Below are 16,206 nucleotides of genomic sequence, written 5' to 3'. Positions count from 1 at the left end.
CAATTCCCATGGTATTGCGGGTGTCATGGGCGGCGGTAATCACTTACCATCAGGTGAGCCGCATGCTCGTTTGTCCCGTGTGTTATAAAAAAAAAAAAAGGTCAGTCCATCGTGGTAAATTTAACATGAGTTTGTCATGATGGTTTCCACAACACTGGTCAAACAGACATGGTACATTGCTACAATATTACTCACTAAACAATTACTTGAGTGTACATGGCAATAGATATATTTTAAATGAAAATTTAACTTTAGATATATTTTAAATAAAATGGCTTTAAAAAAAAGTAATTCTATTAAGTTTCTTGTCAGTTCTTCTCAATTAGATTTATATGCTGAACTGGACGATAGGGAAAAAATATAATATAAAATATTTGACGTTCATAAGCGGCTAAAATGTCCTACATGAATAAATGATTTTTGAATTTCATTTGAATGTGCTTATAATCCACATTACTGACAATCCCATTCCCCCACAATTGTTGAGTTACACTTATTAAAACTTATCAATATTATAAACACTAAAACGTGTCTGTCTATCTACGATAGTTTCCAGGGGAAACTGCGTGGAGGTCAATCTGATATACTGTTAGCAATGGGGTTATTGGTCCACATCACTAGCAATCTCCTTCCCCCCTATATAATGTAATATGGACTCTATTCTCTGCAATTAGCCTCTCATTTGGGCCGTTGAGACACTACTAAAGTAGCCAGCCAAGCTAGCCAGAAGCCCAGAAACCTCCTGGTTTCTTCACAGGTTTCACGGAGCGACCTCACCGTTCCGAAGTAGCACCTATTGTGTACAAGTGTTTGTTTAAGGGACAGTGGCCCGTTATTGTTTCTATCATTATTTTAAGGTTTTGCCTAGTTAGGTCTAATAGGTGTTTTGTGAGTCGTTTTGCACTCCAGGATTACGAGAACGGCCGCTTCCTTGTGCCCCCCCTCCCCTCACATATTGGGCTGTCAGCTTATTTACAATTATAAAGTAGCATAAAACAGCATTCTGTGTCAGTAAAACATAAAAATATCAATATGTCTTCCCACAGAATCAATTATGATTTAAACAAGACATCGTCGTGTTTGCCGAAACCTGCGGCGTTAATTTCCTCTTGTTATGAACTCTCGTGGGAACAAATTGTGTTGACAAAAATACATACTGAATGGTTAATATGTTCTCATTTGCGTTCCAGAAACGTGTCGTCGCGTGTTCATTTAATGTTCATTGACTAGATATATATGCGGATTCGTCCATACGACTAGATTAAAGATTATATTTTAAAAGATTTTATAGCAGCCTTTTTTTATTAAATAAGTATGTCATGTAAGCAAAATTTCGTGACAATAATTGGGATATATTTTTCGAAAATAAATACGGGGAGTATGTCCACGCAATAAAATAACGATGTAGGTATTATGCACTCGTAATGTCTCTATTCAGAGTCCTTGCGTCTTCCTTCAACTAACCGCGATAGCGTAAATATTCACGGTAAATTTTCAAACGAAATTTTGCCATAAATATTTATGTTCCGCTCTACTTGACTTACTCTATTATTACAGTAAATATGATATGTTTATCGTTATTGAAATTTAATTATAATTCCAATGTTTTACACTTTTTTTTTAATTTTTATGATATCTTGAATTGGTTTTGAGAATGAGATAAATAATTTGATCTTTATTTATCTCATTCTCAAAACCAATCCATGACATCATAAAAATAAAAATTATTTATCTCATTCTCAAAACCAATCCATGACATCATAAAAATAAAAAAAAAAGTGAAAATCTTTTTTTGTGTAAAAAGGATTCTAGAACAAATTTAAGAAAATCTGACTTGTGTAACATGTTGATATTAGTTGCTATTAATTGATATCCTATGGACAAAATTTCGTCAAGTTTAATCAGTTGTTGTAGAAAATATTCATGGTAGCAGGTTTTGTATGGAGAGGGGTCGGAGACATTGTTATATAAATTATATATTCGTTATATACCGCGCATGTGTCTGCATAAATTAGAATAAAACTGTTTAATGTATGGCCTAGAATAATGACTATCTGCGTTTTACTCAGAACTTTTAATGTCATTGAGCAACTAACACCCAAAACATATTGACAAAAAATGTCATTAAAATAGATACCTACAATAGAGTGTTACATAGAAATCTTATGACTTGGCAGCATTGTTCTTAATTTAATTTATTAAAATAAAAGTGAATGAAATACTATTTTTAACAATACAATTTGCAATTGCAAAATGTCAATTGACAATATCAAAAAAGTTAGCGATTAAACTACTGACGCAATAATAACAAACTAGTTTTACATAAATGCCATTTAACTTAAGTAAGTAATTCGTTTTACGGTAATTACGTAGGGTTGCAAATTGCCAGAAAAAAGATTAAAAAGAAAAAACAATCTGTTCGAAAAAATATTAAAATATCGTATAAACACACACTTTCACTTTCTTTTTTTTTACACTTAACTTTTCTTTACACTTTCTTTATATAAAAGCTTATTACAAAATTGAAGAGTTTATAGATTAGGTATAATAATGTTTTTGTATAAAAAATAGTTACTGACAATTTTATCTGATGGCGCAAATAATGAGTGTTTCTATGTTCGTTGCCACATGCCTCTTTAAAAGAGCAGCAGGCCAATTTGTTGCTTATTCTTCTTGTGATAAGTTTGCGTTCCGAATTAGTTGTAGAATAAAAAAAACATAATCAAGTGCTTACACAAAGTTTATTTGAATAAAGATTATTTTTATTTACATTTTATTATTGGGTCTTCAAAAAAATATCTATTCTGTCGTACATCAATAACTTTCCTTCCATTTTATCTGGATTACAGCAATGTAGGACATCAGACATCTTGCCATTTGCGGTAATATGCACATATAATAGGTTTCCTATTGTAATTCATGGTAAAGAAGCCGTGATATGAATGCATAGTGCCAAAAAATTTCATTATATGCTAATAACGATTTATAATAATTATTATTTAATCTCACAATCAAAATCAAATTATTACTCATGTAGGTTTATTACAGACTCTTATGTCAAATCTACTGTCATTTCGGAGTGTTTTCGAGCCAAGTAAACATACATCCACATTCGGAAACTTTCATATCTATAATATTAGTAAGATTACATGAGTATCAGTTGAGTTTACAATATTGTTTGTTTATATAGCTTCAAAGTTATAACTTATTGGTACTGCTGAATGTGACTTCCACTCAGCATTTATACAGTTTTATTTTTTATTTAAAAATAATTAATCTGTCATAGCTCATTTTTTCCTATTTAACTCTGAAATCTTCCAATATGTTGTATTATGCATGTATTTATATATATATATATGATGTCTATTAATTCGTTTGATAATTATAGTGTCTTGTGTGTGCCATCTACCTCTTCTATGTACTTTAGTATTATTACTATTGCTTGTTAGCAGGTTGTCTGTAAGAAATTGCTTATAGCGATAAGACCGCCTTTTGTTCATGATTTTCTATTTATTGTTTTTTTTCTTATTGTATTCCTTCTATGTGCACAATAAAGAGATTATTATTATTATTTTATTTTAAATTAGGTATTATTATTATTATTAAAATATTCAATTTGTTGCTTGCAGCAACTTAAAATGAGTTTAATTACAAATCATTTAGTTTTTTAGTAACGAAAAACGAACTCAGTATTCGAATATGGTCATGTATGTGAGTAACCAGCAAACTCGAAATCCAGTAACCGGTTATGTTTCGTCTCGTTTCCTCTTAAACTGTATGACACATGAGCCCTGTCATGCCTTGTTTATGAAAAAAAAAATAGTTATGGTAGTTTTTACGAATTTTATAAATAGTGATTCATGATCGGCATATGTTTATGTATCAGCTAGCATTTACCCATGACGTCGTCCGCATAGAATTAATGCCTGTTTTGTAGTGATTAATTCTATTATATAAATCATTATATAGTACTAGTTACCCGCCCCGACTACGCACGGGTGTATATGTATCATACATATAAATATTACTCTTGAATCACTCTATCTATTGCTAAAAATGGCTTAAAATCCGTTGCGTAATTTAAAAGATCTAATCGAACAGACAGTGAAAGCGCCTTCATTTGATGCTATGTAAACAAGTGTTATTCCTACTTCCTTTAATTTCGCCATAACTTGAGAACGACTTTACAGATTGCATTTTATCATCTTTGTTTTTATTGTTTTATAATTATTTCTAGAAAGTTTGTTTTAAACAAAAAGTTTGTTCGTTGAAAATTGTTGTGCAGAAAATTGGTAAATTTTGGAAAACAAAAGCAAAGCTTTTATCTTCCGGGCAAAGACTAGGCGGGCCACTAGTTCTATATAAAATACATCGTTCTCAAGATATGATAGCAGATGTCATTAGCAAACGAACATACGATTTTTACCACCAATATAAATATGAAATCCGATTATTAAAACTATACATGAGATTAAACATCTCAAATAAATACATCTAATTTATAATTCCTGCAAATAATATATACAGTCTCCGTGGTCTAGCGGTTTTGCACGCCTCTGTATTTCCGACGGTCGCGAGTTCGATTCCTCGCACGGAGCAAATATTTGTATTCATGAGTACGATTCTTTTGTATCGGTCTGGGTGTTTTCTCTACATTATATATTATGTGTATCAGTTGTGTAATAACATAACACAAGCTCTGCTTAGTTTGGAACTAGATGATGATAGAAAAACTGAGAGGACAGGAGAGGTGAGTGGGAATAATAAAATAAATTTTACAATACATCTTCAACACTGACTCCCATTATAAATAATATACAATACAAAAAGATAATCTGTATTCAATTAGTGTTTTTCATATTCATATAGCGACGCAAAAAATAACATACTTAGGTGTATAAGCAATAATCCCTCGCGATCTCCCGATAAATGCAAATCCATTGTAACGAATGCGCTGTCCAACATTCATTTATCATTGTAGAAATACAGTATTACTATGCAATATTATGTTATCTCTGGTATTACTTACGTGATTATTTTAATATTGTTTTAAAACTTACTTTTTCCCCACCTGATGGTCAGTGGTGTCCGCCCTGTATATATATGACCAGCACCATGGTCATCACGTTATTATGTGATGAACGTGGTATGAACCCTCATTCTTGAGGGTTATAGTTCCGTATTCTATAGTTTCTCTGATTGTAGCTAAGCTTTCCGTTATTTATATTGTTAATCGGGTCTTAACACGAATAATTTTATGGTAAATAAAGTTATTTACCATAAAATTATTCGTTTACCTTTCTCGACTTTATATCGCTGTTACTCGAGTCAGCTCGTGACCACGGCTAGTGCAACCTAGTGCAAACGTCGAGTGTGGTAAATACTTTTCTTTGCATTAAAATTATTCGTGTTAAGACCCGGTTAACAATATAAATAATGTATAGTAAAATGTCCGTATTCATCATGAGACAGAGTAAGCCTCGCAATAGATAGAGGAGAGAAGAAATAAATAAGTATATCCTTACTTCCTTATCCTTACTAATATTATAAATGCCAAAGTAACTCTGTCTGTCTGAACCGATTTAAATGAAATTTGGTACACAGATAGTCTAGACCCTGACAAAGGACATAGGCTACTTTTTAATGCGAAAAAAGTGTTGCAAGGGGTTGAAAGGTGATATGAAAGGTTATATGGAAGTATCGTCATTTTACGCGGACGAAGTCGCAGTCGCAGCTAATATATATTACTCTAGACAATTATCACAACAATAAATTAAATTACGTTGACACAAATTACAAGTATTAAATATCAATTAACAATTGATAATATGTTATTAGTGTATTGTGATTGTATTTTTATATTAATTAATATTTTTCTGTATCTATTGCATAAAGTATATATATATATATAAATTAATAAATAAAATGTAACCATTGTTTCTAATAGTAACGTACTGGCCACATAGTTGACCACACAAAATAAAAACTATATTTATTTTTTCTGTTTAAGATTACTAAAAAATTCTAATAAATTTTGTATTTAGAACATTAGTTCAATAAAGATTTTAAAACACACCATCTTTAAATAGTATAAAAAGAAAGTCACTTTCGCTGTCTGTTTGCTTAAATATTTTATACTTATATATGTACCTATAATACATGAACACCCGTGCGAAGCTGGGGTGGGTAGCTCATATATTATGAAAAGATAAATTTAAAGATTAGAGTATATAGCTATTATTTATAAGTATATATATGTATATGCATAGCATTCAACAGCCAAACAATATGGTGATCTTTATAATAAAATGGATATTATTTTCAAAATAACACCCATTTATAGCTGTTTACGAAGTTTGAATTCCGACTTATCAACTTCAAAGAGCTTACATCGGCTCCCTCTCGCATTATCTGTTGTTTGTGAAGGCTTTGACGCTGGCTGCCTGCTATATTATCCAATAAACCATTATCTCACAGAGAGAGGGACATATAAAATCATGTTTCGTATGAAAAAATGAATCGCAAAAACATGAGGCCAAAGGACAACAAAATATACGGACATAATAATTGTATCTTTAAAAATCATTGTATATATTTCTGGAAATAAACGTATATTCTGGTAACAATGTTATACTTTAAAAGTGTTATCGATTTAAAATTTTAAATAGTTTTCGATACTGAAAATGTTTAGTGGAAAGTTTGTTTTTATGAATGACCGAATTGGGTAGCTTGCTGTAAATTGTAGTTGGAGCATAGATTATATAATATTACATAGTTCTGCGTGGTTCTACTAAGGGTTATAATATAAAGAGTTGTTCATTTTAGGTACAAGTATATATATCTATTTAAAAATAGTTTTTTATAATGCTCATATTTATTAAATTAAGTTTTTGATGTAAGTGGATACTGTATATACTTTTTTATGGCTTTTATTTTATATCTTTAACGCGAGAAAGGGTTCTAAGGGGTTGAAATGGAAGATGAAAGGTTGAAATACTTCCATATCGTAATTTTTAAAGCTATCAGCTTAAAACTTATTTTTTAGGCTGTTGATTAAATCTAAATGAATATGTCATTCAAAGTTTGTACAAATTCTACCCTTAAGGGGGTTGAATAAAATAGTGGATGAAAGCTTGTATGGAAATTCGTCATTTTTTAAGTTTGAACGAAAAAATCGTTCTTTGGCTTTTTTGGGTTAGATTATTCAATATTTTTTTCTTTATTTTATTAAAATTACTATTTTGACGGCCTCGGTGATCTAGAGTTTTAGCACACCGCCTTACTTTCGATGGTCGCAGGTTTGGATTCCTCGCACGGCACAATATTTTGTATTCATGAGTATGATTGTTTATGTCGGTCTGGGTATTTTCTACGTATAATATATATGTATGGATGAAAAAAATCTATGTATTTGTATTAGTTATTTAGTACCCATGACACAAGCTTAACTTGGGTCTAGATGATCTTGTGTGTATTGTTCTGAGATTATTATTTTTATTGTTTAAAGCGGACGAAGTCGAGGGCATAGCTAGTATATATATATACTAGCTGTCCCAGCAAACGTTGTTTTGCCTTAAAATAAAAAAAAATTTAGGGGTGGACTACCCCTAGCATTTAGGGGGATGAAAAATAGATGTTGGCCGATTCTCAGACCTACTCAATACGCTCACAAAATTTCATGAGAATCGGTCAAGCCGTTTCGGAGGAGTATAGGAACGAAAACTGTGACACGAGAATTTTATATATAAGATATGTATATACATGCCGAATCGTAAATATATGTACTGTGTATGGTAATAAGTATCTCGGATTTCTAAGCCACAATAAAAACAATACTCATTGGAATTTGGGGCTATCACTAAAGGGTATTTATTGGAAATCCACAATCGTGTAATGCGATACTTATTGCTTTTTATATTTTCTGTTACGTAGGCGTTAGGGTAGCATATACCAAGTGTTATAATGAAATATATATGTAAATCCGATATTATACTTTGTGTTCTAGCGGCATGTGTAGTCACAGATAAATAATTTGTCTAATATTACCAACTAGTTCGTACTCGTTAGTAGTTTCTCATTGTATTATCATACTAGCTGACCCACGCAACCTCGACTGCGTTTCATTCCCCACCTTTTGCAATAGTTTTCATTGTAGCTCCGCTCCTATTGATCGTAGCGTATTGTTATATAGCTTAAAGCCTTCCTCATCAAATGGACTATCCAACGGAGAATGATTTTTTCAATTCGAACCAACAGTTCCTGAAATTAGCACGATCAAACAAACAAACTCTTCAGCTTTATAATATTAGTGTAGATACTTTACTAGCTGATCCGGCAAACATTGTTTAGCCATACGGCATACTCCATTCCACGTTTAAAATGCCGTCTCCAATTATTTTAGGAATGATATGTGTAAACAGAAGCCTCTTTCATCTTTATGAATCTTCTATCTTTAAAGAAGATTTATCCTAGTGTAAATATGACTCTCGCAAAGTTTGTATTAATATTTATTTAATACTTATTTCGTTTCTCATCTTTGATTTAATTTGTGTTGTAATCAAATCAAATCAATACAAAATATCTCTATTCATATAGGACCATTACAGACTTTTATGGTATGTCAATTCTACTGTCAGTTCGGAGTGCTAGCTAAGAAGAAATGACTGTATTCCATCTTTATTATTTAGAAAATGTTGGGAATGAAAAGAAATGGTGAAAAGATTGTATTTTCGCTCTAGAATAATACATAAGATATCACATAATGCGAATCAAAGTAGAATAACATATACCTTTGTGTACGTTACTTTAACATTGTTAGTGAAGTAATGCGAGTACCAAAGAGACGGTAGACGATGTTATCTAGTGCCAGGCAATACTAACTCTATGTAAGAGAAGACGTAGTGATTATTTGCTTACTGGATACGAGTAAAACATATTTATTCCACAGACAACATAATGCTTCTTTTTTTCATTTTATTTAAGTGATAATAAAGGGTAAATAAGACAAAAATTTGTTTACAAATTCGGTGGTTTAGGTGTTTTGTAAACTACATTGGTTCGATTTCAATCAAATACAACCATTTGACGACCACGGTGGTCCAGCGGTCTAGTACACCGCTTTACGACCGATGGTCGCGGGTTCGATTCCTCGCACGGCACAAACATTTGTATTCATGAGTATGATTGTTTGTATCGGTCTGGGTGTTTTCTATATATAATATGTATGTATTTACAAAAAAAAAAAAAATATCTATGTATTTGTATCAGTTATCTAGTACCCATAACACAAGCTTTAGCTAGCTTAACTTGGGTCTAGATGGCGCTGTGTGAATTGTCCTGAGATTATTATTATTTATATTCATTCATAGTTGTATCTGTTTGTACTGTAGCATAACATTTGACATATCTACATTTTGTTGAATAAGTATATCTTAATATTGTCATAAATGCGAAAGTTTGAAAGTATGGATGTTTGTTACTTTTTTTTTTTTTGAGGGTTGATAATAGAATGGAGCACCCGCCTGCGCTAACGGTTTACGCTGACGGGGCACCAGTGGAGGATGATAAGATGAGCATGAGGTCAGGTCAGTTAGCCCATCGTGACAAATTCACCAGGAATTTATCACGATGGTTTTCAGGGGGAACCGCGTGGAGGTCGACCTGACATGGTACATTGCTAGCAATGGGGTTATCAATCCACATTACTAAAAATCCCCTTCCCCCCAAGGATGTTTGTTACTCTTTCACGCAAAAACTACTGAACGGATTTTGATGAAACTTTACAGTAATATAGCTTATGCATCAAAATAAATTTAACGAGGGTGAAATCGCGGGCACAGCCAGCTTATATAAATATATATTTAAATTAAAATTTAGTCCTGACATTCATGTAAATATACAGATGTATTTGATTAATTAATTGTAAACTGTGTCACAGAATGTCTTTGTGAACATTATCCAGATGTAATGGAAGTGGGTCAATTAAAATGCTTTGGACCCTCTTCAAGTTGAGCACCGCGGCGACACGGTTTTTTTGTGACCCTCTAATTTGTTTTTTGTTATTCTTACTCCTCTCAAATTGCTAAACAATTTAAGTAAATAATAATAATGATCCTGGACAATTCACGAAAGCTATTAAGTACTAGGTTGTGACTGAACTCCAAAGTACTTATTACATACTAGCGACCATCCTTGCTTCGCTCGGAATAAAATCTTTTTAGTGTAGAAAAATATTCCTTTTTTATGTAGATACAATATCAATAAAAAACAACCGTCTGTATAGATAAATAGCATCTATTATGTGATGCTCGGAACATAAGCGTTGCCGGAGGCATTTCAGGCGTTTCATGAGAATTTAAATGTTTTTTTTAATGGATGTTAATGTGTACATGACATAGCACCGACAGAGCACCATCCTCTCGCAGGCTCTAACGGTATCTATACACTGGTGGTGGAGAATGCTAGGAGGAACATAAGGTCCGGTCAGTTAGTACATCGTGAAAAACTCACCAGCAATTTATCACTACTACTCCCACTGGTTACACTGAAAATCAGCATTTGGGCATTACAGTCTGGACACAAAGCTTTACCGCTAGTAAATATTTAGTCGCAGCTGTATTTCTTAAATAATTAATTATAAAACTACGTTTATAATATTATGAATGTTATTAAATTGGTATATGTTTGCTGTGATTGTTTTATATGCGCTAGATATTTTTCGTTCTCTTTTCTTACTACGGTTTTCAGGGAGAACCGCGTGGTACCTCCACGCGGTTCGCATATAAAAGAATCACAGCAAACATATAACAAGTTAATAACATTCATAATATTATAAACGTAGTTTGACCTGACATGGTACATTGCCTGCAATGGGGTCATTAGTCCACATTACTAACAATCCTCTTTCCCCCCGGATATAGATGTCATGCCTCCTTGCTCTATCTATAATTTCACTGCCTAATCGATAATACCTAATAAATGATGATTATTATTATCGATATGCTTCATTTTCACCGCTTTTGGTAGTTTATATTATTATTAATAGCACTCTTCAACTGAAACACGTCTTACAAAACTGGTTGGCGGCTAAAAGAGGTGATATAGAGGTCTGGTCATCTAGTGACACAAATTCTATACCTCTGTAAGAACTGCCATCTTACATCTAATGGTATATATGCTTATAGTACATCATCTCTATGGCTGATTACCGTCGTAGTTGTAAAAGAAAAGTACATTTTGTCTATATTCCCGTAAGGTCCACTGAGCGGAGGAAGTTTTATTTCCTCTTAACCTAAATTTTGACCGCACCAGTGGCTTTTTCCGCGGCATCGAATAAAAACATAGCGACGTTTAATATCATGCTGTTATTTATTTTCTTTAAGAAATACTTAATAAAAGGATTTACGTCTTTGTTATTGGAACTTATTTTTGTAATGTTTTTTCAAAATTACAGATAATTTACGGAATAGGGTTTATGATATACTTTATAACGTTGATTCTAAATCGAATCAAAAATAATTTATTCCTGTAGGATATTTTTTATATTGATATGTTTTTTCCATACCGTCCAGTTTAGTCTAGAGTGCCTGTTAGTTCCAAATAAATTCATTACAGAGTAGACGTGTTTCCTTGATCTCAAAAATATTACGCAAAAATCAATCTTATTCAATTATCAGTATTAGTGCTTATCATAAATAATCAGTAGGTAAGAATTGAGAAAGTCCTTATCAATTTATACTGCTCGTTTATTAACAATAAACTCAATTTGTATTTTTTTGTCAACATTATTTACTTATTTAGGTGTGTCATACATTAAACGACAATCTCGTACATGGTTAACTACTGCTGTGACGTATACTTATTCTAAAGCCGAATGTGTCGCTAGATAACGTGAAAAAACATATAAGTCAATTTATATATATTCAGATTGCATTTTTTCTAAGAGTAATAATTATCTAAAACATTAATTGTAGTTAAATTGTATTTGCAACAACTGCCATGCACGTTCATTTAAATAATCGTTTAGTTAGTAAAGTACCTACATTTAACAGCTGAATACATAAGGTAACTCCAGATACGAGTATACCTAGTTACAGCAGTACATACCAGTTGGTGGTACTTATTTGAAATTCTATTTATTACTAATCTAGCGACCCATTTTGGTTTGGCAGGGACATTACAAATCTTTAAATTTCTCGGTTTGTTCTATACTATAATACGCATATAAACCTTCCTCTTGAATCACTCTACCTATTGATGAAAAGTGCATTAAAATCTGTTGGGTAATTTAAAAGATATTCTCGAACAGACTTTGTTTTATAGAATGACAAGATATAGGTAGTAGAAGGTTGTGCTTACGGTAACAATGTTGTGTCGATGTCTAATATTCTTTCTCTGCGTGTTCGTAAAGAGTACCATACCAAGGTAGATTATTCCATTATCACCCATAAAAAAAATGTCTAACACGTTGCTCATACAATATCGGTCGGTTCTCTCACGCGTCGGTTTTTCTTGTCAACAGAGACTCATCACGTGTGGCGGTAGTATGCCTGGTAGTGTCGTGGTGCGTGTTGGGTGCGCTGTCAGCGCCTGCGCCGCTTTGTGCGGACGCAGCGGAGGGCGACCCACGCGCGGCACGGTTCTGCCAAGCTCTTAACACCTTCCTCGAGTTGTATGCTGAGGCTGCAGGGGAACAGGTCCCTGAATACCAAGGTGAATGTTGTAATTATTAAAACTAGTTGTCGCCTTTTAATTTAGAATGTCAGAACTATTATTTTAATTCTAATTTCTTACAAGGTTGATATGGACTAAACGAAAGCCTATACAATAATATTTATGTTTTCCAGCTCTAGTCCGCGATTACCCACAGCTGCTCGACACCGGTATGAAGAGACAGGACGTCGTACACTCGTTCCTCCGTTTCGGTCGCCGGCGCTGACGCGTCCCTCAACCGCTGCGCGCCCGCCGCGTACACGCAACGAAACCGCAACCGAAACGCAGCGACGTGGCTTGAATACATTTGCGCAATTTGCTTTTCGTTTTGTTTTATAATGTGAAATAAATTAAGTTTTACTTCGTCCAAAAAAAAATTTAAAGTTCCTTTCTTAGGTAAGCTCGGTGTTGTTTTAAATGTCTGAGTGTAGGATATCCGGTACACTGCGATATGAAATTGTAAACCTCTCTCTCCAAATTTAATAGTTAACATTGTTTAGTCTACATTTATGAGGAATGTACTTATTGCTGAAAGTATTATAGATATAAGGTGTAATTAATAATCTTGTTGTCAACATTTTGTGGCATTTCATTTTATAAATATAAGACTATTGTAATGTTTTAAATAAATACATATTTATGACAAGCTCACGGATTTTTATTTCTTAACAACATTTCGCTAATATATTACAATAATTACAATTATACTAATAGATATATTTAAATAGATTTTTTTTTAAGTCAGTTGAATTAATTTTACACTTGAAGCCTGTTTTGAATTCCCCCTGGTTGACCTAAAACTTGTACCTAATAAACGATTTTTATATTAAGCAACAACACCATTAACAATAACATTAACACAATTGCTAGCAATGTACCATCTCAATGTCAGGTTGACCTGCACGCGTTTTCCCTGGTGATAAATTCTTAGTGAATTTGCCACGATGAGCTAACTGACCTGACCTCATGATCATCTTATCATCCATTGGTGCCCCGCCAGCGTAAACCGTTACCGCAGGCGGGTAAACCATTCCATTATGATCCATAAAAAAACACACACACAGCGCCATCTAGTCCCAGGTTAAGCAGAGACAAGCTCTGTATACAATTAATAAATACTTAAACTAATTTAAAGAGTGATGGTCATGAATGTAATCTTTGTACTGTCCGAGAATGTAACCGTACCATCGGTAGGTGTGTTAAAGTATAAGATTACCGAATGCCATTATATATATATATATATATATATATATATGTATGCATCTATAATCAGAAATCTTTGTACTGTCCCGCATTTAATTTTTATCTTAGCGCGGTTTATCGGTATTCGTAGATGTTACATTATTTATTATAATTTATTGCATATTTTAATAAAATTATATATATAACTGAAATGGCTCACATGCGTTGCATACCTTTCGCATGTCCATAATATATACTGGTATGATATGCGATACTTGGTAGCCAATAAATTGAGGCATTAATTTACAAAGTTAGCGATCAATTCACCAAGTTTCAGATATTGTTAAGTAAGCTATAAAATTACTTAGTTGAAATTAATAACGGTTGCATAGGTACTGGGAGTATGTGATTTCTCTTTGGTAGCTCTTGAGATAGTTTTGTAAAGTTGACGATGAGTAGCCACTTTAAATATATTATGTTACATTATTACGATGACGACCTCGATGTTGTAGCGGTTTAGCACAACGCTTTACGTCCTATGGTCGCGGGTTCGATTCCTCGCACGGCACAAACAATTGTATTCGGTCTAGGTGTTTTCTATGTATAATATGTTTGATTTACGAAAAAAGAATATCTATGTATTTGTAACAGTTATCTAGTACCCATAATATGTATTTGTATCTGTTATCTAACACAAGCTTTAGCTAGTTTAACTTGGGTCTAGATGGCGCTGTGTGAATTGTCTTGAGATTATTATTATTTATATGTTAATGATAGGCTTTGTGGATGGGTAAAGATAACAGCTCCAACGGCCTGGTCCTTATTGCTTTTAAGAGAGAATGGAAGGCGTTTATTTGTCTCTTAGCTTGGAATTAGCGAGTTGGGGAACCTTGGGAGTTCCTTGCAGCGCATAGACGTATTTCATTGGAAACACAAAAAGTATTTCATTGGAAACATAAAAATAGGATATTTTTGTAGAAAAAATTACAGATCTTCTATGACCATAAGTACCCAATGTATATTACATAATTATATTTGTGTGATTTCTAATTTATTACACTACTAACTGTTCCCGCGACTTCGTCCTTGTGGAATAACTTTATTTTTCTAAAATTAAAGAATGTTTCTAAAATACAAGTAGCCTAAGTTACTCCTTATTACATCAGCTACCTGCCAAAAAAAAGTCCCGTCTAAATCGGTCCAGCCATTTCAGAGATTAGCCGGAACAAACAGACAGACTGACAGAAAAAAATGAAAAAATTTTTTATTGCTGTACCTATGTACCGTATTTACATTCATATGTATATAGTAAAAAACGGTAATTTCAATATTACAGACACTTCAATTTTATTTGTATGTATAGATGTATAGATAATTTGTGTGAATTATGCTCTATTATATTAGGACAAATAAAACACAGATATTTATTTGCTACAGTATAATAACACACATGTATAGGTACATAGATAAAATACATAAAAACATCCAAATTTCTACAAAAACAGATTAAAAATGACACGTTACCCTTATAGTAAGAAAAGAATCAATTAGTTATATATATATAAGTTTATTTTGTCAGACAGCGATTAAATGACTTGACTAGATTTATCAAACACGTTACTTTCGTATAAACAGCGCCACCTAGTCGCAAACTCAATAGAATTAGTAGGCAATAACTATAAATCATTGCTGAAAAATTATTTATAGGTTCCTATACTTAAAAAGATTTTTTAAATATATGATAAGTAATAAATATAAAACGCCAAACAATAATTATCTTATCCAGATGAATAAAATTGTCAATGACTTATAAATTTCACCTATAGACTGAAAAACCTTCATTTTTTATATAGTCACGACTGAAATCACTTATGAGATAGTCATAAGCATTATAAACTGGCGTCGTTGCAGTTCACACAATAATTAGCACACGCTTTCGCTGAGTATATTTGAATCAAACATGGCAGGTAGAGCTTACTGTAAATGATAAGAAAAATTTGTAAATACAGTGCCATTTTTAATCACATATATGTACATATATTATATATATTACATATTACAATCCAAAAACTAGAGCGTACATTGTAGAACATTCATATGGTAGAGTAAAAATACATGAAGATTTAGAAACATTTAATTATAATACTTTATAAAGTGGAAGTAAATCCTATATAGAATAATTAACAAACGATTCAAAAAGTACAGTAATTTATAAATAAATAGTCATACAATTATATCAGGCAAAGCCTAAGTTTTAAACTAAAATATTGAACTAAGAAACTTGTAGTGTTGCTAGTAGAAAACTTATGGCTG

The 16,206-nt window shown here is 32.5% G+C and overlaps 1 protein-coding gene across 2 annotated transcripts in view; it reads left to right on the top strand.

Annotated features, from left to right (window-relative positions):
• Nucleotides 1-13,329, top strand: part of LOC131852156 (myosuppressin-like) — a 34,181-nt gene extending 20,852 nt beyond the window's left edge. For both annotated transcript variants that reach the window (XM_059202798.1, XM_059202797.1), the window contains exons 2-3: nucleotides 12,521-12,711; nucleotides 12,846-13,329. In XM_059202798.1, the coding sequence (XP_059058781.1) occupies nucleotides 12,521-12,711; nucleotides 12,846-12,937 (283 nt within the window). In that variant the 3' untranslated portion in view covers nucleotides 12,938-13,329. The remainder of the gene's footprint in view (nucleotides 1-12,520; nucleotides 12,712-12,845) is intronic.
• The last annotated feature ends 2,877 nt before the right edge of the window (nucleotides 13,330-16,206 follow it).

The sequence above is a fragment of the Achroia grisella genome, unplaced genomic scaffold (genome assembly GCF_030625045.1).
Source record: "Achroia grisella isolate CSIRO2021 unplaced genomic scaffold, CSIRO_AGI_Agris_v1 utg840, whole genome shotgun sequence".
Lineage (NCBI taxonomy): Eukaryota > Metazoa > Arthropoda > Insecta > Lepidoptera > Pyralidae > Achroia > Achroia grisella.
Note: the sequence above shows the minus strand (reverse complement) of the source record. Positions and strands in the feature narration are given on the sequence as shown.